Consider the following 25,000-nt stretch of genomic DNA (forward strand, 5'->3'; position numbering starts at 1 on the left):
GTCACCCATATTGTACATTGAGTACCTGTGTAGGAGTTGGGGAAACACATTTTGAGAAACCTAGACATGAACCACCCTTAAGCTTTATTTTGGAGATAACCTGAGGATGGGTGGAGATCATGGGATTACCTTTTTTTTTTTTTTTTTTTTTTTTTTTGATAACTTCTACATGTGAACTCTAATCTCTCAGAGGCCCTGGGTCACAGATTATAGTAGCAAAGAGAAAAAAACAAAAAAAAAATATATCATAGATCTCAAAGGAAGCCTGAAAATCATTTGCTTCCACTTGTTCATTTCACAGATGAGGAAATTGCAGCCCAGAGAGATGAAATGACTTATGTATAGAATAGAAGCTCCCTGAGGACAGGGACTATCTGATTTTTATCTATATTCTCAGGGATTGATTGCCAGAAATCACACACATATGAACTGGAAAGGCCAGAATTCAAATCCAAATCCTTTTATTCAAAATCCAATATTCTATGTTGAACCACACTGCCTCCTAATAAAAGAGATGAATCAGAGAGCAGAAAAAAAATTTGAATTTCAATGATCTATATTTCAATTTCTCATTATTAATATATTTCATTAATTTTTTTTGTCAATGTATATAGCACAATTAGTCAACAAGCATATATTAGCTCCTACTATGTGCCAGGCTAATCCCTAGGGGTACAAAGAAAGGTAAAAGACAAGTCCGTATTCTCAAAAAACATACAATATCATGCGCAGCTTAAAGATTGGTCTGGTGAGGCGAGTTTGAGTCAAATGAGTGAATTTTGACTCTGTCTCTTTCTATGTGAGTGACCTTAGACTAAGTACTTAATATCCAGGAGGGCTTCACTTCCACTTCTGTAAAATGATAGGGTTGGACACAGTGGCCTTTGAGACCCCTTTTAGTCCCAGCTTTATGATGCTATGGACCTTCTTCTCCAGGGCCTGTTCTGGCCCAGAGCAATGTACCTGTTGGACCTCTCTTATCAATTACCCAAATGGAATTCCCCTGGAAAAGGCCAGGTGTTTTCCAAAGAAGCTGGCCATGCTCAGCTCTGATCTCCACCAAAGGGAAAGCAGTTGGGTTTGGCACCAAGAAAGCATCCCCAGCATCAGTTTTTTAAGATAACTAGGAAATGGTCATCCATTCGACTTGCTGCTCTCGTTAAAATCCTGTTCCGATTGTTCTCTTTACAATCCCAGACACAATAATGAGGTTTTAAATCCCTCCAACATGCTCGAAGAGACAGCTACACGCTGTGTGAGTGTGACCTTTACGGCGGGCTGTAATTTGCTTGGATGGTCATTTCTCTCCTCCCTTTTAAAAATCACAACAGCCTGGGAGAGGATGGGAGAAGCGGGCTGCTTTACAGAATATCGCAAAGGTTAAAGTAATGCCAAGATTCGTACTTGCCCAGAAAGTGTCTGATTTCGAAATGACTGTTACAGGGTTCTTTTTTAGGTGGGAGAATGTTCTCAGGGAGATGGATGGAGACAGAAGAAGCAAAAGCAGGACAAATTAAGTGTCTTCTCATTAAGTGGTTTACTTTGCTGTTTTACCATCATTTCCCAACTCCTCTGAACACAAGGACAAAATCCTCTTCAGAGGATTTCCTCTCTGGACTTATTGGCAGAAACCATTTTTTTTTCTCTGATGTTTCAGACCCTTCACACAAGTCCCTATTGACCTTTCCTTATTTTTTAGACATTTCTCCCCTTCATGCACCAGAGAAACTGACCTCTCTACTATTCTTCATCTGTGGCGCTCCATCTGTTCACTTTTTGCTGTGTCCTATACCTAGACTGTGCTTTCTCCCCTCTACCTCTCATATTCTGTATTTTATTTTAAGGATCATCTCAAATGCCACCTTTGAAAGCTTGAAGAGTTTTGTAAAACAAAACAAAAAAAAATGCTATGTAAAAACCATCCTTTTCACCTATGTGAAAAGCCCTTCCTATCTCTGTCAAATGACAATACTGTCCTCCAAAAAATCTTGTCACTATTTTATATATTCCTATATAATAATTTTTGACAGATAATGTATTATAATAAATAGAGCACTGGCACTGGATTCAGGAAGGTCTGAATTCAAATCTGATTTCAAATAGTTCCTGTGTGACAGTGGGCAAATCCTTTAACACTGTTTGCCTCAGTTTCCATATTTGTAAAATGAGAAGAAAATGGCAAATGACCCCAATATGTCTACCAAGAAGACTTCAAATGGGGTCATTAATAATCATCTGCAACCAAAAAACAAGTGAAAAAAATTAAAAAATTTATAGAATACTGAACCTGGAGTCAGGAAGACCTGAGTTCAAATATGGTCTCTGATACATATAACCCTGGACAAGTCACGTAACCCTGTTTGCCTCAGTTTTCACATCTATAAAATGAGAAGAACATGTAAAAAAAACTTCAATATGTCTATCAAGAAAATTCTAAGTGGGGCTAGTCATATACATACAAATACACAATCATACACAACCAAAAATCATACACATACACCCAATCATAGTTATATATACTTATACAACCAAAAACAAGTAAAAATAAATTAAAAATAAATAGAATACTGGATCTAGAGTCAGGAAGTCCTGAGTTCAAATATGATCTCAGATATTTAAATCTATGGGCAAGTGATTCAACCCTGTTTGCCTCAGTTCTCTCATCTGTAAAATGAGTTGGAAAAAAAAATTGGCAAGCCACTCCAGTATCTTTGTCAAGAAAATCCCGAATGGGCTCACAAAAAATAGAATATGCCTGAACAACATAAAAACAGCAGTAATAATAATTAAAATAGCTAACATACATATAGAACTTTGAGAACAGGCATTGTTTGACTTTTGATGTCTCTCCAGCACCTTGAACAGTGTTCAACAGATTGTAGGAGCTTACTAAATGTTTGTTGATGTGAATCAATTGATTCTTTGTGCATTTATAAGCCTCTAATTTCTTATAGCCAGAGAATACAAATGTCTTTTTAAAAACCAAACCATTTAGTGAATTAAATTAAATGACAGCTTGTGGAATATTTACCTGTACAATCAATTGACAACCCAATCAATGCTTAGTTCTAATTAAAAAGTATTGAAAGCAGCTAAATAGACTTTAAGAGAAGCATTGTCAAACTCAGAAAAAGAGGCTACTAAATTATACACGGGTCCACATATTGACTTAGAAAAGCACCTATTAATACCATCTATGTTCTACTGTATTTTTATTTACCTTGTTAAATATTTTCCAATTATATTTTAATCTGGTTAAGACAAAACTGGGGAGTGTTATAGATCATCTTTTTGACATTTTGGTTTTGCAGCTAGAAGGGAATTCAGAGGTCATCAAAGTCCATCCATCCCTCACTTTAGAGATGGGAAAACTGAGAGAGCAGTGACTTGCCCAGTGTTACACAAGTAGTAAAAAATGGAATCTAAACTTGGAACTAGATTACCTGAGTCCAAATCAGTGCTCTTTGTATTTTTTAGGAATCAGAAATCTGAAGAATCAGGAATCTGAAATCAGTGGCTCTACATTCAAATCATCCCTCAGATGCTTACTACCTATTTGACCCTGACAAGACTCTTAACCTCCCTAGGATTAGTTTTTTTCTTTTTTTTTTTTTTTTTTTTCATCTGTAAAATGAGAGAATTGGGCTAGATGACTTCAGAGGTGCTTTCCACGTCTTCATCTGTAATCCTATGACAAATTCTGTTTTTTTTTTTTTTAATGACCACTTAGATAGAGCAGGTAGTCAGTGCTTAATTAAGGTTGTAAAGTAAAGAAAGGTTTAGTAATAGGTTATTCAAAGCTGATGTTGACCAGTAGTCTGTAGCCCTTTTATTAGTATGTACCATTTAGTGCTGGTTCAGGGTCAGTAATTCAGTTTAATATCATTCTAGATCCTGGATTCATAATTATTGGGGTCATGAGTAGGGCAGGTTGATCAAATTATAACTGGAAATGGAAGGCAGGAGATGGAGTACTACTCCAAGGACAGAGTGCTCCCAGGTCTCCCCTCAGGAAAAACACTATCATATCCTCAGGAATCAAGAGGCAGAACTATGATAAAGAAACTCCTGCATGATGCCAAAATACAGACAAGCCTTCTGATTGGCTGAGAGATGTCATCATCTCAAAGAAATGCCCTCTGGGCTTGATCTTATATAGTATATAATGAAGAAGATAGATCTAAGGAGGCGTTTCTGAGACAGGAACAAGTATCAAGCACTTCATTATGGAAAAACAGCATGAGTGTTACCATTCAAATTCTGGAAGAACAGTACAAATCAAAAGACGTTTTAAGAGACTTACTTGTCGCCCTTTATTTGGTAAGCAAGCCTGAGATCCCTCTCTTTCTAAGGGTTCCTCATTGCTCTTATTATTTCTGAGTAATATAATTGAATGAAAGGCTCATGTGAATATGTGAATCTTATGGCTTAGTGAATAGAGATATCCTCCAATCTAGGAAAACTTGGATTTAACTCCAGTTCTGCCTTGGACATTTGCTAGCTGTGTGATCCCGGTCAAATGCAGATCTCTTAATGTCTTTGGTTATTAAATTGCAGAAAAGGTGTTGGCCTACTTTGGGAGAAAAAATTCCCTCTCCCCCCAGAAATTCCCTCTACTAATGAAATCACAGACCTAGTCCCTAGCCCTAACTCTAATGTGGCTGACGATGTGTTAATTTGGCCATAAAATAGTATCTTCCCCCACAAAAGATGGTGCTTACATGGCATTTTTAGGCTCACTAATAATATAGGGTTAATCCCATATTAAATAACCATGGACTCACAAAATATAAGAATTGGGAAGAACCTTAGAGGCCAACTAGACTAATTCAGAGCTTATCCGCAATCCTCTCTACAGCACCCCTGAAAACTGGGCATCTAGCTTTCATTGGAATACTTTTAGTAGGAGGTTCCCACAGTGTCCCCAAGTAGCCATTGTATTTTGGATGTTGGGAAGTTTCTCCCTGATCCTCCCATCTGATATGTATTATCAGGAAGGCTGATTGAGGGAGATCCCACTGTACCTCCAAGTAGCCATTGTATGGATGGCTGGTTGGAAATTTTCTCCTCCCACCTGACGTGTACTGAATATATGGAAGGTTGATTGAGTAACTGATTTTTCCATTCTGAGGGCATACATATATTGATGTCATGTTGCTCAAAATATATTCTTAGTGACTTTTAAAAAGGGCTTATTTGTGGAAATTGGAACTAACCACCTGTTCTGAAGTCATGAAAGGTTAATTACAACTCAATTATATTTAATGTAAATATCAAAGTGGTTAATTCTGTCTGATTGAAGGACTGGATGGCCGCTGAGCCCCTTCTGATTCTGACATTCTGTGATTCTGACTCTGAATACCAATGAATTTGGAGGATCTTAGATTTCAGAGATGGGCATGATCTTATGTGTCATGAGATCATGGAACTAGATTAGGCTCAAAGGGGCCTTGGAGACTGCCCATTCCAGCTCCCCTCTTTTTATAGGGGAGGCCTCAGTGATTTCCCTATCGCCTCCAGCTTCACACATACAATTCTGTTTGATATTTAAAGCCTTTCACTATTTGCTCCCTTCTTACCATTCCCATCTTTTTATATTTTATTCTCTTTTGTCATTGAGCTCTTTCAGTCATATCTGATTCTTCATGACTTCATTTGGGGCTTTCTTGGCAAAGATATAGGAGTGGTTTTGCCATTTCCTTCTCTAGACTAGCTCTGGATTGCTTTATAAATGCTTGTGGATTGCCCCAAAGTCACATAGTAGTAAGCATTTGAGACAGGATTTTTACACAGTTAGTGTTTTTTCTTCTGTTCCCTCTCACTGGAAGCCTGAAGTCTAGGTTTATTGACCATTTTAGAAAGATGTTGCAAAGATGATCCATGTTCAGGTATGAGTTAGATTTGCTAGTTTCTGAGGTTCTTTTTAACTTGGAAATTCTGAAATCATGTGGGGTAGCTAGGTGGTTTAGTGGATAGAGCACCAGCCCTGAGGTCAGAAGGATCTAGGTTCAAATCTGGCCTCAGACACTTAACACTTCCTAGTTGTGCGACTCTGGGCAAGTCACTTAACCCCAATTGCCTCAGGAAAAAAAAAAAAAAAAGGAAATTCTGAGATCATGTGAAGGTGTGTGGTTGGTGGGAGGTGATCAGTATAGAAAGGACAATAAACCTATAGGAACCCAGAGGAAGTAGTGTTTTCCTTGGATTGTATGGAGAAAGCAATCTAAATCCTAGTCAGTCAGAGATTACACAGCAAGGTGGTGGTAGGAACCAAGACCAGTGAGTGGAATGCATGCACCGAGTTTGAGGAACCCCATTTTTATTCAGAATCCCCTTAGTAAATTGAAGTAAGGATAGAAGATAAGTTTACCAAGTGAGATCAACCACAGAATAATGAGGGCCTTGCATCTGAGACAAGCTTCATTCTGCAATTGATTGGGAGTGATTAAATACATTTGAGGGGCTGGAGTTGGATAGTTAGTAGTAGCACTAAGGTGTCCAAAATAATTCTTTTAGAATGAAAAGTCTTTTGAATTCCTTTATTCTAAATCCATATTCTAGCTACTGATAATAAACTTGAATCCAATATCCCACTTATACTCCAGCAATGTTCAATTCTGATGTCTCATAGACATATACATTTAGGGCTAGAAGGGCCTGTACAGACCATTAATTAATCCAGGAGTCCTTAACTTGGATTCCATGAACTGGTCTTTTTTGTTTGTTTGTTAATATTTTCCTAATTATTGTTTTTTTTGGTGAACCTATGCGCTTTATTTTGTGCATTTAAAATATTATTCTGAAAACTGGTATAAAGATTTCATCAGATTGACAGCCAAAAAGGCTCATGGAACATAAAAGGTTAAGATCTCTTCATTTTGCAGAGAAAGAAACTGAAGCTAGGAAAGCTTTTATCAATAAGGGACAGTGAAGTAAGCTTGTGTTCTTGGAGATTCCAACTAATAAAGTAGAACTTCTGGTAGGACCTATCAACTGAGAAACAATTTAACTTGTATTTGTTATGTACATATCATGACTGAGGCTATTGGGATAGGGATAGGGATCACCACTGGACTGTTATTTCCCTAGTATTAAAAAACTCTCAGATGAAGTAATTCCTTCTTCCAATGTAATCCACATTATCTTCACAATTTAATCTTAAAGAATTGACTTTGATCTTGAAAGGTTGAGTAAAGTGACTTGCCAAGCGCCATACAACCAGTATGTGTCAGAGGACATACTCAGATACAAGCCAGAAAAAGATCTGAATTCAATCCCTGAGCTTCCATTCTATTGGAATTCTCTTCAGGGAGAATTTTCTATTCAAGGATTAGGAAAGGAGAGGAAGGCGAGTTCAGGATTGGCCCACGTATAGCTCCAAGATGTAGAATATGAATGTCTTCTTAAAATCAGCCCAACTAAATATGGATATATTCCTTCAAAAAGAAAGATGGTGAACTTTTTTTATCTTGATCTCAACAACTTCTGAAATGATCTATTAAAGTTTGTTGGGGTTGTGATTTGTATTGAGGGAGGGAACACGCACCTTGATAGAATGATCTTTTTAAGTCTTCTAGTTAAACAGGAAGTTTAGAAAGTCAGAGTATGGGGCTAATGAAGGGGTGTCTCCAGCAGTCTCTTGAGACCTTTAGCCAGACTTTAGCCATGTGGGCTTACACTGGAGCTGCAATTAAATAGGAATAGAGGCTCTTGAGGGGCTCCTGCTCCTTAGAAGCAAGAAGGACTTTGGGGCTGCTCCCTGTGGCCTCTTGATCTGGGGTCTGAGTATTCATATCAATAAAAAAGGTGAAGGGAAAATCATCTGAAAGCTTTTTTTTTTCCATTGCCTACAGCACATCCTGAACTTTACCTGATCTCCATCAAATCTCTCTTTTCTGCCAAGGCAGAGCTGAAACTCTAACTCTACTTGCATTATAGGGCACTTGGAGAAGCCCAGGGCCAGGTTTCACCCTTAATCTTGCCTCTTGCTCTCCAAGTAAAGGTCTGAGATTACTGAGCGTGTCAGCCATTGAACAAATACTAGGATGGCATAGAGCCTGATCAGCTGCCGCCTTCTGGTTTACTTTGTGTAAAGGGCAGTCAAAATGATCCCATAACATTTGGAAAAATTCCATAGGAAAGTCTGAAGATAGCTAGTGGAAACCTGGTGCAGAGGAGAGCCCCGATGAGAGGATTATGTAGGAGAAGATTGGGTTTACTTTTGTCCTAAAGCATTGGTCTGGAAGTTTAGTATTTCAAGCATCCCTGATTTCCCTGGAATGCTGACTTTCTCTCCCTGTCCTGATTACCACTCCTCTGCTACTCGGCAATGTTAAAACCAATCCCTTACATTGATATGCATGGGGAAATGAAATATATATATATATACACACACACACACACACATACATACATACACACATTTATGTGTGTGTGTGTGAGGGAGAGAGAGAGAAAGAGAGAGAGAAGGAAGAAGGGGAAAGAGAAAGAGAGAGGGAAGAAGGGAGAGAGAGAGAGAAGAGAGGGAGAGACATAGAGACAGACAACGACAGAGAGACAGTGTCAGAGACAGAGAGACAAAGAGAAGGAGGGAGAAAGAGATAGAGTCAGAGGGACAGAGACATAGAGAGAAAGACAGAAAGAAAGAAAACAAGAAAGAGACAGAGAGAACACACCCCGGAAGAAGAGTCAGAGAATCTGGGCTTAAAAAGGTCATTTGGGACATTAGAAAGAGCACTCATTTTGTAGTATATTTCTGAACATTTATTTGGAAACTTTGCAGGTTGAAAAGACCTTTCAAAGCTTGCTTTCCCTGGCATTGGAACCCCAATGTCATCTTCACATTATGATTACCTATGAGCAAAGGGCTTTAATAGAGGTCACATAGTCTCACAGTTGTAACAAACTACATACAAGTGTTTTAAGAAGTTCCTACTGTGTGCTGCTAGCAAAATTTAGACAAAACATGATCTTTCCCCTTGTGAATATATGGGATATGCTGCATTTGCAATAAATGTAATAGAAAATAGTACATGATTAAGAACACAAGAGAAAGATAAAGAATATGCTGTGACAGATGTGGAAAGAAAGACATTTTGGGGAAGGATACTTGGAAGAAGAGGTATTTGCATTGAGTATATTTCCAACTAATGGTACTATAAGGAAGTATCTAAAGAACTGATCCCAGAGCTAGGTAGATGTGGCTTCAGGTCCTGGCAGTGTGACCCAGCACAAGTCATTTGACATCTTTTTTTCCCCTGAGGCAATTAGTGTTAAGTGACTTGATCAGGATCACACAGCTACTAAATGTTAAGTGTCTGAGGTCATATTTGAACTCAGATCCTCCTGACTTCAGGGCTGGTGCTCTATCCATTGCACCACCTAGCTGCCCTGTCATTTAGCATCTTTGTGGATGGAATGGGTGATGACATTGAATACTTCTGAGAACTGAGAAAATAATTATGTCTTCTTCCCACACTATAACCTTTCAGACAAAGGAGTATAATTTATTTATCACTTTTAGCCTTGATTTGGGGCAAAAACTATAGGAAATAAGATAGAATATAGAGTTGAATAGAATTGCCTAGTAGTGGTGTATATCATGATGAGTTTTATAGTAGGTGAAATCAACTTGACATTCCCCTCCCCACCTACCTTTATAACAAAGAAACACAAGTAAGCAAAATTGAAGAATAGGGCAACCTGGTATGAAACCTTAAACACCATATTCTTTCACACGATGACACATAGAATGGTGAAAAAAACACTGCTTCTGGAGGTGGAGAACCTGAATTCTGATTCTCCCAGAGATACTTCCAGCTGGTATGATTTTGGGATAAGTCACTTAACCTCTCCAAATCTCAATTTCCTTATCTATGTAAAAGGTAGGGATGGACTAGCTATCCCCTGATATCCCTTCCAATTGGAAATCAAATCAATGATCCTGTGACCTGCTCAGCTGAAGGAAGAATTTGGTTTTTCTCTTCTCTGTTCCCTATTCATGACGGTCCTTCTTTTTCACAGGCTGCCTGCTCTGCTTAAAATGTTCTCTCTCTTCTCTTCTACTTCTTGGAAGCAGAGAGAAGGGAAAACCTTTGAAGAAAAACTCTCTGTCTTTACCATTCTGCCTCAGGCTGCCTAGATTGGTTTCTGTGGATTCCAGAGATAGGCCTGTTGTAATATATCATTTCAGCTGTTCTTGCTATTAATGAAAGGCCTTGATTAATGTACCCCAAGATTCCTAAAGACATTCTATGATACATTGTGAAGTGGGGATGACAAAGGTTTTTAAAATATTCCTCCTCATTTGTGCTATTGGTGGCACGAAGGATTCAGGGTCGGCTTCAAGCTTCCCGTTAATTATTTTTTTCTTTGTCTTTCCTTCCATCCCTGGTGAACTGCTGATATGAAAGCTGGTTGGGAGGACGATATTATTTTTTGCCTTCATGTGTGCCTGTTAATACCGGTACATTTTCCCCTGGGAAATCATGGTTAATTTCCACTGGCTGATCATAATCTGTAAGGGCAGCTCCTGCTTAGAATTTGTATGGTCAGAGAGTCATACAATTTAATGGGCTGCCTTGGACAGCTTTGTTTTGAATGACTCTCATTTGTTAGGAAACTTTCCCTTTTTCATGCCTCAATTTACCTCTGAAATTTTCTCTCATTGCTCCCTGTATTTGGTTATTGAGGTCAAGAAGAAAAAAGATAATCTTTTCATAAGACAGGCATTCTGATACTGGAAGACAAGTCTCATGTCTTAAATCCTCTTCTTCTGAATCTTCTCTTCCCCAGGTTGAACAAACCCATTTCATAGAATCACAGAATCTTAGTGTTGGAAGGCTCATTGAAGACCATCTAGTCTCTCCTTTACCTGAACAAAGAGCTTCTCTATGGCATTCCCTAATGGTCATCTAGACTTTGTTTCCCACTCATTCCCACCTTATTCCCACAGGCAGTGGGATATGCAATTACAAGACTTGTAATTATTAGAAAAATTTCACACCTAAATCTTTCTCTTTTAATCTTCAACCTATTGTTCCCAATTCTGTTAATCCTTTTTAGAAGCAGCTTGGTGGCAGGATGCATAGAGTCTTGAGTTTAGAATTAGGAAGAATTGAATTAAAAACCATTCCCAGATACTACATGATCTTGGGCAAGTCACTTAAATCTCTATTTGCTTCAGTCTCACCAATTGTAAAATGGACATCATAATAATACCTACCTCAGAGTTGTTGTGAGGAACAAATGAAATAATATCTATAAAAACTTCTGAACAGAATCTGGTACATGGAAGATATTATTTAAATCCTACCTATTGTTGTTATTGTTATATGATTTATCTCTTCATATACTTGAAGGTAACTAACACATAGCCCTTAAATATTTTCTTTTTCAAGCTAACTATACCTATTTCACAAAATGATGCATATTATAATTAGAAAGGACCTTAGAGATTATTTAACTGAAAAGAGAGAAAGAGGTTGGTTTTGTTTTTGTACTTTTTGACACCTAAAATTAGCTTAGCATGTCTTCCTTAATTCTAGCACCACCCCTCTAGTGATTATTTTCAATTTATCTTGTTTACCTGAATAAACTGCATTCTGTCTTCCTCATTAGACTATAAGCTCCTTGAGAACAGGTACTACCACTTGCCATTCTTTGTATCTGAGTTTAGCACAATACCAGGCATATAGTAGATACTTAATAAACAGTCATTGACTGACATCCAGGTTCCTCTATTCTTTGGGGTGAGTATTCAAAGATGACTCCAGAGACCTGGATAACCAGTGATGTCATTAGCAGAAAAAGGGATATTGGGGAAAATTTTTGGAATTTGAGGAAAGAAGTGAGATGAGTCAATTTTGTCTGTGTTGAGTTGTCTTACTACTACTACAGATGGTTTTACTATTGATTATCCTGTTCTTTTTATACACAGTGAGAGTAGAGGACCCAGGATAGACCAGGAGGGACATGAATTTTGCTTGTATTCTCCTCTCATGGGTAGAGGAGAGAAGTTATCTGAAATCTTAAGTAGGGAGACCTGCTAGGGATGGCCCATCTTTTGGAACTTCCATGGTCAAAATGAGTCCCTTAAGAAACTTCTATTTTTTGGAGTTAAAGAAAATTTGTTTTGTTGTTGTTTTTAGAGATGTCCTCTGTCCCACTGATATTCATGTAAAAATTTGTATTTATTTCTTTGTAAATATATAGTGCTCAAATATCTATCCTTGGGTTATGTTTTTATGTTTTGTCAATGTTTGATTCCATTTCTAATTTTCTCTGCTTTACCAGTATATTTCTGGCACTTCTCCTATACTCAGTGGGTATAGCTCTGGGAACGCAGCTAACTCATTTAAATGTTCCCCTGGGCAAAGGAAAATTGATAAATCCATTAAAGAGGATATTCTATAATTCATTTCCCAGCTAAACATGACACAAATTTAATTCCAATGTGTGTTTGTGGAGTTTCGTCTGTGTCCAAAGCCATATACTTCAGGTACCAAAGACACAAGATAAATGTATTCCCTGCCTTCATACAGCGTGAATTTTGTGTCTAATCAGGGAGCTGAGGTGTGTGCAGAAATAAAATATGTACATGGTTTTTATTTAATACAAGGAAACTTTCTAGCCATTGGAGTGGTCTCAAAATGGAATGAGTTGCTTTAGAAAGTGGTAGTAACCCTGTTATTGTTGATGAATCATTTCAGCTGTATATGAGTCATGACTCCATTGTGGATTTTCTGGAAGAGATACTAGAATAGTTTGCTGTTTTACAGATGAGGAAACCAAGGTGAACAGAGTGAAGTGACTCCTCCAGTGTCCCATAGCTAATAAAGTGTCTGAGGATGTATTTGAACTCAGAAGATTTGCCAAACTTATCCACTGCTCCACCTAGCTGCCCAGGTTTCTCATTAGGGATTTGAAAGGTATCAACCAATAAGCATTTATTAAGTACCAACTATATGCTTGTACACTCTGCTAGGAACACCTGTTAGCAGTGCTATAAAAGAAATTCTTATAGTTCTGGAGGTGGGAATAGGAAGGCCTGATTTTAAATCCAGCCTCAGACTCTTCCTTATTTATATGACCTCTTGAAAAGTCATTTAATTTTTTTTTAGCTGAGTTTCCTCAGGTATAAAAGGAGGATAATAGCTATTACCTCCTAGTAATAGGTTATTGTGAAGATTTAATGAAATAAGATATGTAAAGCCATTTGTAAAAAAGAAAAAGCTCTCTATAAATTCTAGATGTTATAACAATAATAAAATTATTAATAGTAGTAGTAAGAGTAGTAGTACTAGTACTAGTGGCGGTGGTGGTGGTGATAGTAGTAGTGATGATAGTGATAATAGTAATAGTAATTGTAGCAGTAGTAGTAATAGTAATAGAAGTAGTGGTAGTGGTAGTGGTAGTAATGCTAGTGGTGGTAGTAGTAAAATAGTAGTAGTTGCAGTAATAATATTGGTGGTGGTGGTGGTACTAATAGTAAGAGTAGTAGTAGTGGTGATAGTAGTAGTAGTATTGGTGGTGGTGGTGATGGTAGTAATGGTGATGATGATGGTATGTCTCATAATTCCTCTTAGCCTCAGGTTTTTCATGTGCAAAATGGGAATAATAATAGCAATCACCTCACAGGGTTGTGGTAAGGATCAAATAAGATGTCTATAAAGTGCTTTGAAAACTTTTGTGCTATGTAAATGTTGATGATAATTGATGATAGTGATGATGTCATATTATCACATAGCCTCAGTTTTTTCATGTGCCAAATGGAGGTAATAATAGCACCTACCTTCCAGGGTTGTTGTGAGATCCAAATGAGATCCAAATGTAAAATTTTTGGCAAATGTTAAGACACTATTGTCAATGTGAACCGTTATTTTAAATGAAAAATTTTCAATTCTAAAAAACTACAAAAAAGAGTAAGAAAGCTTGAGAGAGTATTAATAATAAATTGCTAGAAGAATTCAGAGGATGATGATAGCTTCTGGCTGGAGAAATCAGTGAGGATGTTCAAAGGGACATCTGGGAGACTCATCAAGGGCTGGCTTGGGGTCTTCCTTCAGAATGAGTCATGCTGGCCTTTTGTGATAGAAATCACTGATAATTCAAAGCAATATGATACATAAAATTTACTTAGATTTTAGTAAAGCCTTTAACAATGTATTCTATGTTATTATCATGGGGGAAATGGAGACCTATAGGCTGGATTAGGGCCCATTCACCATTCTATTTGCTGTCTTGGGGACACCCTTTAGCAAAAATCATAGTCTCATGGAATTAGAGCTAAAGGGCTAAAGGGAAATACCCCCCCCCCCAAATAAAATGATTCATCTGACATCACACAGATATCGTCCTGGGATTGGCAGACGAAGAATTCAAATCCATTTCCTTTGGTTTCAAATCCCCCCATTCTTTCCACACTGTTTCCTGAAGCTAAAGCTGGTGGCCCTAACAGAAGAGTTATTTCCTCACTTGTGTGCTTTTTAGATTGCAGTTTAAATGTCTGAAAATAATTATGCTCAAGCTTGGTATTTATCTCCTAAATACTTTATTTCCAAAGATTCTAATTTATCACAAACTTCCACAGTTCCTGGGTCTGTCCCCCTATTTCCATTCTCCCCCCTCCATCCTGTTTGTGGCTGAGAACAAAGTAATTTGTTTGTAACATATGGCCATCTTTTATGCATTTTTAAAAAAATTGTCATAGGCAAAGAAATTGATGTACCTGAAGTTTGATTCATGTGAGGTTGAATACATCTGACATTTGATGGTAGAAAGAAGTTGGAGAGGGAGAGAAAAAGGGGTCTAGAAACCCAGAAGTGATTTTATAACTCTGTTTAATTATTTTTGTAGTTTTCCTCATCTGGATTGAGCAACGCAGAATTGTTTCCCTTGGGTCCATTTATCACTGTTTGCTACTAATTAGAACACACAAATTACTGTGTGTACAGTTCATATTATTAGTGTTGTCTTGGAGGCTAATAAATGAGGGTTGGCTCTCTGGCATGAACCTGAACAACTACCCGCCTCCCCCATCCCTGTTCTGCTTTGTTACGCCACCCATAATGCATCTTAAGATTTTTCCTCCCCCCACAGGTCTCTGATAGCTGTGACTCCATCTTTGTGAATGGAAAGGAGATGAAGAGTAAAGTGGACACCATTGTGAACTTCACATACCAACATTTCACTACTCAGCTTGAAGTGACTGTCTGGGTCCCAAGGCTACCTTTGCAGATTGAGATCTCAGACACAGAGCTGAGCCAGATCAAAGGATGGAGAATCCCTGTTGCTCCCAACAAAAGGTAGGAGAGGAGGAATTGGGATGACCAAGAAGAACTGTTGGAGGGGAGAGTTGTTATGAAATCTAAGATGGTACCATGGACAGAGCACTGTTTCTGGAGTTAAGGAAGTCTGAATACAAAACTGGCCTTGTACACTTAGTAGTTGTGTGACCCTAGGCAAATCACTTCACCTCTGTCTCAGTTTGTTGATCTATAAAATTAGGGTGATGGTAGCACTTATATCCAAAAGGGTTGTTATGAGAATAAAATAGAGATATTATACAGTTCTTCCCAAATCTTAAAGAGCTATATAGATGCTAATTCATCATCATCATCATCACTGTTGTTGTTACCTTGCTCTGAACATAAAACTCTTTGGATCCAGCTCTTCACAAAAAAGAGCATTTAGCCCAGAAGGGAGAAAACTTAATCTTGCCCATCATATAGTTTGGGACCTTGAGCAGCTCCTTACCTCAGTTTTTCTATTTGTTTAAAGTAGATGGATAATTACATCTATCATTCCTCTCACATATGAGAAAAGATTACATGATCATAGATTTAGAATTGGAAGGTAGAGGTACATCTAATTAAAGTCCTCCACTTTGCAGAGTAGAAAACTGAAATCTAAATAAATTAGGTGACTTGCCTAATCATGACAATGCATGTTGGTTTGTGCTCTGAACAGAATAGTATTATATAGCGCCATTGTTTGTAAGTAATGGTATTCATTAGTTTGTGCATTCAATTCCACAAATATTTATTAAATATTTACATTGGATAAGATTCAATGCAAAATTTAATAAATATAATAATATTAATAAATTAGTAATAAAATAAATTAATAAATAGCAGGGTTTCTACCCTCAAAATCCTTCTATTCAATCTCAAGGGAAATAATATTTACACAGAGAAGTATAATACATTAAAAGCAGGAAATGGGAAGGGAACAAAGATAGATCCCTATTAATTGCTCTGGGAAATTTTGAGGAAGGGGAAAATACTTCAGTTTAGGGTTAAGGAAGATTTCCTGAAGAAATGGCCCTTGGGCTGGGTCTTGAAGAAATAGGAGAATTCTCAAAGGCAAAGAGGAAGGAGTTCATTTCAGGCATGAATAATGATCTTTATAAATGTTTAGAGATGGATGAGTTCAGGGAATAACTGGTAGTCTAAGGATGTAGAGGTCATGAAGAGGAATAAAAGGAAACAAGACTTGGAAATGGAGACTAGAGGTAGATTATATAAATCCTTAAATGATATCCTTATCAATTCTTACAGATTTATATTTTATTCTATAAACAGTGGGAAGCTACTGAAATTTCTTGAGAGAGGAATAATATGAAAAAAACCTAATGCTGAAATCAATTAGAGAAATTCTGATTCTTTCATATGTCTGAGATTTCATTGCGATGAGTACTCTTACAATCATTCACATCCCAACCAATCTATTGTTTGAAAAACTTACTTAATTCTCTGTGAAAAGTATCAGCCTTTATTCTTATAGCTGGTAATGCTGGTAAATGTTTAACAATCAACTCTCTAGAAAAACAAAATGCCTATGACACACTTTAAAGTTTAATGTTCATTTTAAAATATTTTCTCCATCACTTTCTTAAATCTAAGCAGTTGATAAAGTAATAAATCAAGCCTTGATTTATAGTGTTGCTGATTTCTGAGATTATAAATGCTCATGTTGAAAATTTTGCATTTGCTTCTTATAAATCAGCACACCAACAGTTTGAGAAGAACTAGGTTGACGACACAATAATGGAGTGTTTCATTTGAACCTGAATAATGAATGCTAAGTGAACTCATATGTTGATCAACTAGTATTTGTTAAATAGCTACATTCTTAGTATTGTGTGAGCCACCGTTGATATAAGTACAATGAATAAAACAATCCCTCTCTCAAGGAACTTACATTTTAGGCAATTAATGATTTGAACAATTTAACTCTGGTTGCAAAAAAAAAAAAAAAAAAAAAGAAAGAAAAAAAGAAAATGAGACAGCACAGGCAAATTTATTTAGCACAGAATTGGAAGGAACAGGGAGGTGGTGCCATGATAGAGCACTGAACAAGGAGCGAGGAAGGCTTGATTTTAAATCCAACCTCAGACACTTACCAGCTGTGTGACCCTGGGAAAGTCATTTAACTCTGCTTCAGTTTTCTCATTGGTAAAATAAGCTGGAGAAGGAGATAGGAAAACACTCTACTATTTCTGCCAAGAAAATTCCAAACAGGTCACAAAGAGTCAAACACCACTGAAAAACAAATAACAAACAACACAGAGTTGGAGGATGAATCAGTTAATAAGCATTTAATAAATGACAATTCATAACAGTGCATAAAATAATTATTATGACATTGACAAAGATGTGATTGGAACATTTGGAAATATATAATATATTGATGAAAAGGATATGCTTTCAGTAAACTGATCAGAAGCAAAGTGTGACTCAAGAAAGGGAGTTCTCATAGTCTTTCAAGCTAGTAATATTTAATCTTCCCATAATCCCTTGGAGTAATTTGGAGTAATGTCAAGAACTCTCTCTCTCTCTCTCTCTCTCTCTCTCTCTCTCTCTCTCTCTCTCTCTCTCTCTCTCTTTCTCTCTCTCTCTCTTTGCTTAAGCATTTGGGGTTAAGTGACCTGCCCAGGGTCACACAGCTAGGAAATCTTAAGTGTCTGAGACCATATTTGAACTCAGGTCCTCCTGACTTCAGGGCTGGTACTCTATCCACTGCACCAACTAACTTCCCCAAGAGCTCTCTTAAAACACAACAAATACTGGGTCACTTCCTCCAGCTCTCCTGACATTGTAGTGAGGAACTTGGGCTGACCCTTGGATAGTAGCCTTTGCTCTCATTACCTGACTGACCCTTAATTTTTTTTTTTGACCCTGTGTATTTTCGATAGCATCCTTTATTCTCTAATATGTTTCATCAGTGATACTATAGTATAATCTGTCTCTGCCCATCCTAGGCTCTGGGAAAATCCATAGCATTCATTTTTTTTTCTCCAGGGTTTAGTAGATTAAAGCCAAGAGAAAACCTGTGCAGCTGAACAAAAATACAAGGCTGTCCCTCTCCAGCAGCAGTAGAGAGAATATGTCAGCATGTGTGACCAGCAAGCAATTTCAGAAGTTGAGGGGGGGTGGAGTGTTGGAGAATGAAGAAGGAACAAAGATAAGATAAAACATAAATTAGGGGATGGTATGCTCTCCCTGCTAAACAAATCTTGAATTATTCAGCATTCTGAGATCACAGAGTGGTATATTAATACACACCTAAGGAAATCTTCTCATCTGGAGCAGAGAGGAGACATTTCCTCCTGGAAGGGGAAAGCTTTTGAAAATTACATTAGATTAACACAACCCAGGAATCTTGACATTCACACTAGAAATAGGAAGAACTTTAATGGGGCATGATTACAGAGAACATGGGAAAATACTCTTTCCTACCGAAATGTGTGCTGCTTCTAACTCCACCCTGGTCTAAAAAGAAGCCATCTCTGTTCAGGCAGAGGAAATCTTTCAGCCTGGTGGTGTTTAGAGTCATGAGTTTTCCAAGAAAGGATATTTATTTATTTATGACTAGGTGGTCGCCTCATTTTACTCCTAGCCTTAATAAAAAAAATTGGGCATCATTGAATGGGTGTTGCCTCTGTTAAACAAGCCTGTTGAAAATCTTAGCTTAAAAAGGCCAAGTTCTCCCACTGCATCCAGAGCCATCTTCAGTTACGCTGATCTGTATCTGGCCGCTGGATCTAGATGCCTCTGGAAGAGAGAGTGAGACTAGTGACTTTACACAACTCTCCATCACTGCAATCCAATTCATTTGCATGTCATGGGTATCGACTCCCTGTTGTCATGGTCCTCCGAGAATGGAATATGAACAATCAGGCTGCCGTAAAGAACTAATATTTTCTATTGACTGTATATAATGGTATTCATTGCAATTCAATTAAACAATAATATTGTAATGTGCTTACTATTTGCCAGGTATGTATTGAGTGCTATCATGGAAAGATAGTGGACTTTGGAGCCAGAAGATATGAGTTCAAAACCAGCTCTGACATTTACTCTGAGCCTCAATATTTTCATCCAAAAAGGAAAGAGATTGGACTGAATGGTCTCTTGAGATTCTATCTAGTTCTAAATCTAAGATGAATGATCCATAAGTTGAGATCATTGGACTAGAAGCCCATTGAAGTCTTTCTCAGCTTATGATTTGTTGTCCTGTGCATGGTGCTAAATTGTTAGTGCAATAAAGACCCAAACACAACAGACTATCTAGGGCACTTCCACTCTGCTGGAATCAAAGCTATTACCTAGGTATCTATCTGTTGAGAAATAGACATAGACATAGACATAGATATAGATAGTGATAGATATATCTTTCACTATCTAACTATCTAATTCTATATCTATTTATTGAGAGACAGATATAGATAGACAGATATAGATATATCTATCTGTCTATTGATCTATATATTGATCTGTCTATCTGAAAATACTCTCAGGGAGAGAGGAGCATTTCCAACATGATGGGAGAGCAGTGATGAGAAATAGTTTTAGAGAAAAAATTGTATTTGATCTAAATCCACATTGAAGTCCAAGATTCCAACAGGCAGAGGTAAAGTAGGACAGCCTTCCAGGTTTGGAGGATATAGCTAGTGCAAATGCATGGAGGTGGGATATGTGATGTCATGTGTGGGAAACATGAAATGCGCCATTTTAGTAGGGATATGGAATAAATGAGGGGGAGTAATCTGAAATCAGTTAGGTAAAAGTTATAGCATCTCTAGATTCTGAAGACAGAGTTATGTCAGAATTGACAAAAAACATATAAATGTATAAGGTACCTTGCCTTTCATTTGAGATTTCCCTAGTTTTTTTTCTTCATGTATAACTTACACATTCAAAGCTGTTGTCCTTGTTGACTGTCCCATTAGATTGTGTGCTCTCTTAAGGCAGGGATTGTTTTTTGTCTCTTTCTTTTTTAGTCTTTATCACTTATCTCAGTGATTGGCACATAATAGGAACTTAATCATGTTTCTTAGAGAAGGAGATTTTAGCTGGGCTTTGAAGGAAGCCAGAGACGAGAGATGAGGAGGAACAACATTCCAAGGATAGTAGATGTCAGAAAAAGTGCCCAGAATTGGGACGTGGAGTTTCTGATTAGAGGAACAACATAGAAGCCTGCATTTCTGAGTCACAAAGTATATGATATAGGGGAACAGGATATAAAAAAAGACGAGAAATAGAAAGATAGGAAGGGGCAAAGTTCTATTTAAAGCTAAGCAGAAGATATAATTGATCCTGGAAGTAATAGAAAACAGCTGGAGTTTACTGAGTTATATGATGACATTTAAGGAACTATGCTTTTGGACAATGGATTGGAGAGCTGAGTGGTGGATAGATGGAATAGGGAGATATCTGAGGAAGGCAGATCTCTCCCCACCCCCTGACCCAGCAGGTTATTGCAATAGGCCAGAGGTGAGATGATAGGGCCTGCACCAGGTTGTGATAGTGATAGAGGAGGGCACCCAAGAGAGAGGTCTACAAAAGTAGACTTGGTTATAGACTACATACAAAGCATGAGATATTGAGACTGACATCCAGGTCACAAATCCAAGGGACTGGGGGCATGTTAGTGCCCTCGACAGCGATAGAGAAGTTAGTAAGAGGAAAGAATTTGGAGTTCAGCTTTCAATATGTTGCATTTCAGATGACATCCAGTTTGAGACATCTGGTAGTCTTCAACTCATTCAATGGAATTAAAGGACTTTTTCTCATTTTGTGAATTATAAACTGCTAGAAATAGAAGGAACCTTGGAGAGCCATTAGTTCAACCTTTCATCTTGTGAAGGAGCAAGTCCCCAAATCACCGAGTAATGGTGTTTCACAGATGGAAGGACCTCAGGGTTCTTTCTTTTTCAGGAAAATTTTCTATCAGGGAGAGCGTATAGAAGTGGAATGGGCTGTTTTCAGAAGTAGTGAATTTCTAGTTGTGCTCCCTCCCTCAGACCAGACAGAACAAGGCTGATGGCTTTGCCAGATGATATTTCTTCAAATACAGAGACCTAGAGAGTTGGAGTGGCTGGTCAACATCCCTCAGCTAGCAGGAGAGCTGGCACTTAGATAAGTTTCTGGCTCCCAGTCCATGCTGCCTCTGAATTTCGCCACATTCTTAAGAGAGTATTTGAACATTGATTTTCAACTTTACAATAATAACTTTGAAATTCTATTTGGCAAACTCCAGAAACAAGATTCACAGATTCCATCCTATAGACTTTGTATTAAGCATCAATATGTGCAAGGTACTGTTTTACAAGCTAAGGATGAAACATTCATTTTCTTCTCACAGCATACAGAGAGTGTAGATAGAGTAAAAATAAAGCATGTGCAAGATGTTATAAAATAATTCAGTAGGGAGAAAGTGCTCAGATAAATCCAAAAGGGCAGAAAGAGATGGGAGAGAACAGGAAAGACTTGCTGTGGTTATTGGTGTCATACAGAGGATTTATTGTGCATCTCCCCTTCCACCACCCTGTCCCAAGGGGTATTAATTACTAGGGTACCTTAAGAACTGCATTTGAACAAGTCTTATTCCTAAAGTTCTTTCACTTTATGGACTCCATGGAGCATTATGGGGAAGTTCTATTGTGCAAAAAGCACTCACTTTTATATTCCGGGAAGAATAATAGGCTTCTTATTCTCCTATTCTTGGAAAAGCACTAGATATTAAGTCAGAAGTTGCTTGCTATCAGAGTGACATTGGGCAAGTCACTGGTCTTTGCCAGGTTTAGATTTGCTTATTTGTGAATAAGACCAGACTAACTGACCTCTAAAGTTCTTTTTGGCTCTGAATCTAGGGTTCTATGTCTTAGCAATAGAAGAATAAGCTGTGGAAGCTGATTCAATGACACATATTGCCTAAAATCACTATATTATTCACTCCTATGGATTAATATGCAAAACTCCCTAAAAATGAAAAAAAATTAGGAAATTAGGCTAGCTTTTTTCTACCTACATCTTGTCTGGGCTGACAATGAGGTTATCTTCTGGTCACTTAGTGACATAATGAATAAAGAGCTGATCTTGGAGCTGGGAAGATTGACTTTAAGTCCCAATTCTGACTCAGATTTGTTGTGACTCGAGGAAAGTCACTGAACCTCTCGGTTGCTTTCTAAGTCTATAATTTGTTGGCCTGCATTGCTAGAAGAACTTTTCTTATCTGAGAGTTCCTTGTGGTAAGAGATTCATAGATCCAATTTCCTGTCTATCTATTATTGAATGAAGGAGGAAGCAAAGCACATCAAGGCTTATTAGATATCAAAGGCAGGACAGGGACCACAAGAATGTTGCCCTACTGGATGATGGAACATTTCAAACAAAGTTCGGAGGGAATTAGAAGAAGGTGAATAACTTGGTAAGCAAAGGCAAATAGCTCTCAACCCAGGCTGTTGTCCAGCTTGGGATATGAAGTTAGGAATGGTGCAAGAGAAGCCAGCTATGTACCTCAAAGATAGCCTAATTCCTATAGAGGGAAAGAGGAATAAGATTCAAAGGGGGGGAAGGCAAAGGGGAGGAGAAGTATTTATTAAGTACATATTATTTGCTAAGCATTTAACAATAGTATTATTTTTTTTTTGTCCTTACAATAACCCTGGGATATTATTGTTGTTATTTTCCCCATTTTACAGTTTAAAAAACTGAGGCAGAGAGATTAAGTGACTTAGTATCACAGTTTTAAAAAACTATGAGGGCCTTAAAGGTCATATAAATCAACCCTTGCATTTTACAAATAATAAAACAGAACAGCTATATGTTCAAAGCTACACAGATCATGATACAGCCAAATCCAATACTCTTCCTTTCTTCCTTCCTCCCTTCCTCTCTTTCTTCTTCCCTCTCTCCCTCTTTCCTTCCCACTCTTTTCCCCTCCCTTCTTTTCTCCCTCTTTCCTTCCCATACTTATTCCCTCCCATTCTCTCTCCTCTCCCTTCCTTCCTTCCTTCCTTCCTTCCTTCCTTCCTTCCTTCCTTCCTTCCTTCCTTCCTTCCTTCCTTCCTTCCTTCCTTCCTTCCTTCCTTCCTTCCTTCCCTCCTTCCCTCCTTCCTTCCTTCTTCTCTCTCTCTCCCTCTTTCCTTCCCACTCTTTTTCCCCTCCCTTTTTTCCCCTCTTTCCTTCCTACCTTTCTTCCCTCCTTCTCTCTCATCTCCCTCCCTTACTCTCTCCCTCCTTTCTTTCCACCCTTCTACCCTCCATCAATCCTTTTATTCCCATTCTTCTTTCCTTCCTTCCCTCCCTCATTTCCTAGCTTTCTATTTACCATATTACTTTTCCTCAATTACATGTATAATTTTTACATTTTTTTTCAAATTTTGAATTCCAAATTCTTGCCCTCCCAAATTGAGAATATCCTTTCCAACATGTCATATTACTGAGGGTGGTCTCATTCCCATGAGAAAGAAAGGACTCCAAGAAGTTGAAAAGACATGGCCCCACAATTAGAATTTCCTTACTCTTGGAAAAAAAACAAAAGGTGTATTTTAGTAGCCTTTTGGGGACAGAGATTTACAAGGATTCAATTTATTAGGAGATAGGATTTGGAAACTCTCTGAGTCAAAGAGCCTCTGGAGGTGAGCAAAGAAAAGAAAGCACTAGAAAGTGTTATTTCACATCAAGAAAAACTTGTATTCCACAAAAGCAAGCTCATCGCCTCAAGGAAGGATTTTTAGGCCCACTCCAAAGGCCTTAATAAGATGTTAAGGGTCCAAAGGGACCATGTAATTTAATGGAGTTTGAATGATTTGTGGAAGCTGGGGAAATGTGGAGCTGAACCACTGTGTCTTACTAACTGTGTAAGAGCCACGGCTCTGAAGAAGAAATGAATGTCATTTATAACAACCTTGACTTAGAAAGGGCCACCTCAAGTTGGCCTCAATTACTGCCTTCCTGGGCTTTCTAAAAATGGACGCTCTCTTCCTCCCCCTCTCCTGAGCATTGAGATGAACTGATCCTGAGGGGAACCTCATTGCTTTAGCTAGACATTCAATCCCATTCTAGAAATATTTTCATTCTTTTCATTGGCTGGGCAAGCTGGGCCAGGTGTTGAAGATGCAAAGAAAGTAGTGAGACAGGTCTTGCCCTCAAGGGGCTTCCTTTCTATTTGGGAAAACGACATTTCTTTCAATTAAGCAAGTACGTTTATTGAGTGCCTGTTATGTGCCAGTTATGGTGGCAAATGCTGAGGGCCAACAGATAAAACTTCCACTTCAAACACTTATTAGTTGTGTGTCCCTGAATAAGACACTTAAATATTATTTGCCTCAGTGTCTTCAGCTATAAAATGGGGATCACTGCTAATACACACTCTTAAGGATTTTGTGAGGGCCAAATTGAAATTAGATTTGTAAATCGCTTAAGCACAGTTTGTGGCACATAGCAAATGCTATATAAGTGTTTATTCCCTTTCCCTTTTCTTGCTGATACCAAGAAGCTTATATCTACTGGGGAGAGGGGGATACATCCATTTATGCAGGTAAGTAATTATTAAAATATATTCAAAGGACTATATTAAGTACATTGCAAAGCAATTTTGAGATAAAAAGAATGCTACTAATTGGGTATTAGTAAAAGACTAATGTAAAAGATGGATCTAAATATCTAGGTGATGCAGTAGATAGATCTCTGGTCCTAGATTCAGGAGGACC

At 37.9% G+C, this 25,000-nt stretch overlaps 1 protein-coding gene across 1 annotated transcript in view; it reads left to right on the forward strand.

The window, feature by feature from the left end:
- Positions 1-25,000, forward strand: part of TMEM132B (transmembrane protein 132B) — a 665,643-nt gene that overhangs the window by 618,079 nt on the left and 22,564 nt on the right. The window contains exon 6 of the mRNA XM_074299390.1: positions 15,100-15,305. Coding sequence (XP_074155491.1) covers positions 15,100-15,305 — 206 coding nt within the window. The remainder of the gene's footprint in view (positions 1-15,099; positions 15,306-25,000) is intronic.

This window comes from Sminthopsis crassicaudata, chromosome 1 (genome assembly GCF_048593235.1).
Source record: "Sminthopsis crassicaudata isolate SCR6 chromosome 1, ASM4859323v1, whole genome shotgun sequence".
Classification (NCBI taxonomy): domain Eukaryota; kingdom Metazoa; phylum Chordata; class Mammalia; order Dasyuromorphia; family Dasyuridae; genus Sminthopsis; species Sminthopsis crassicaudata.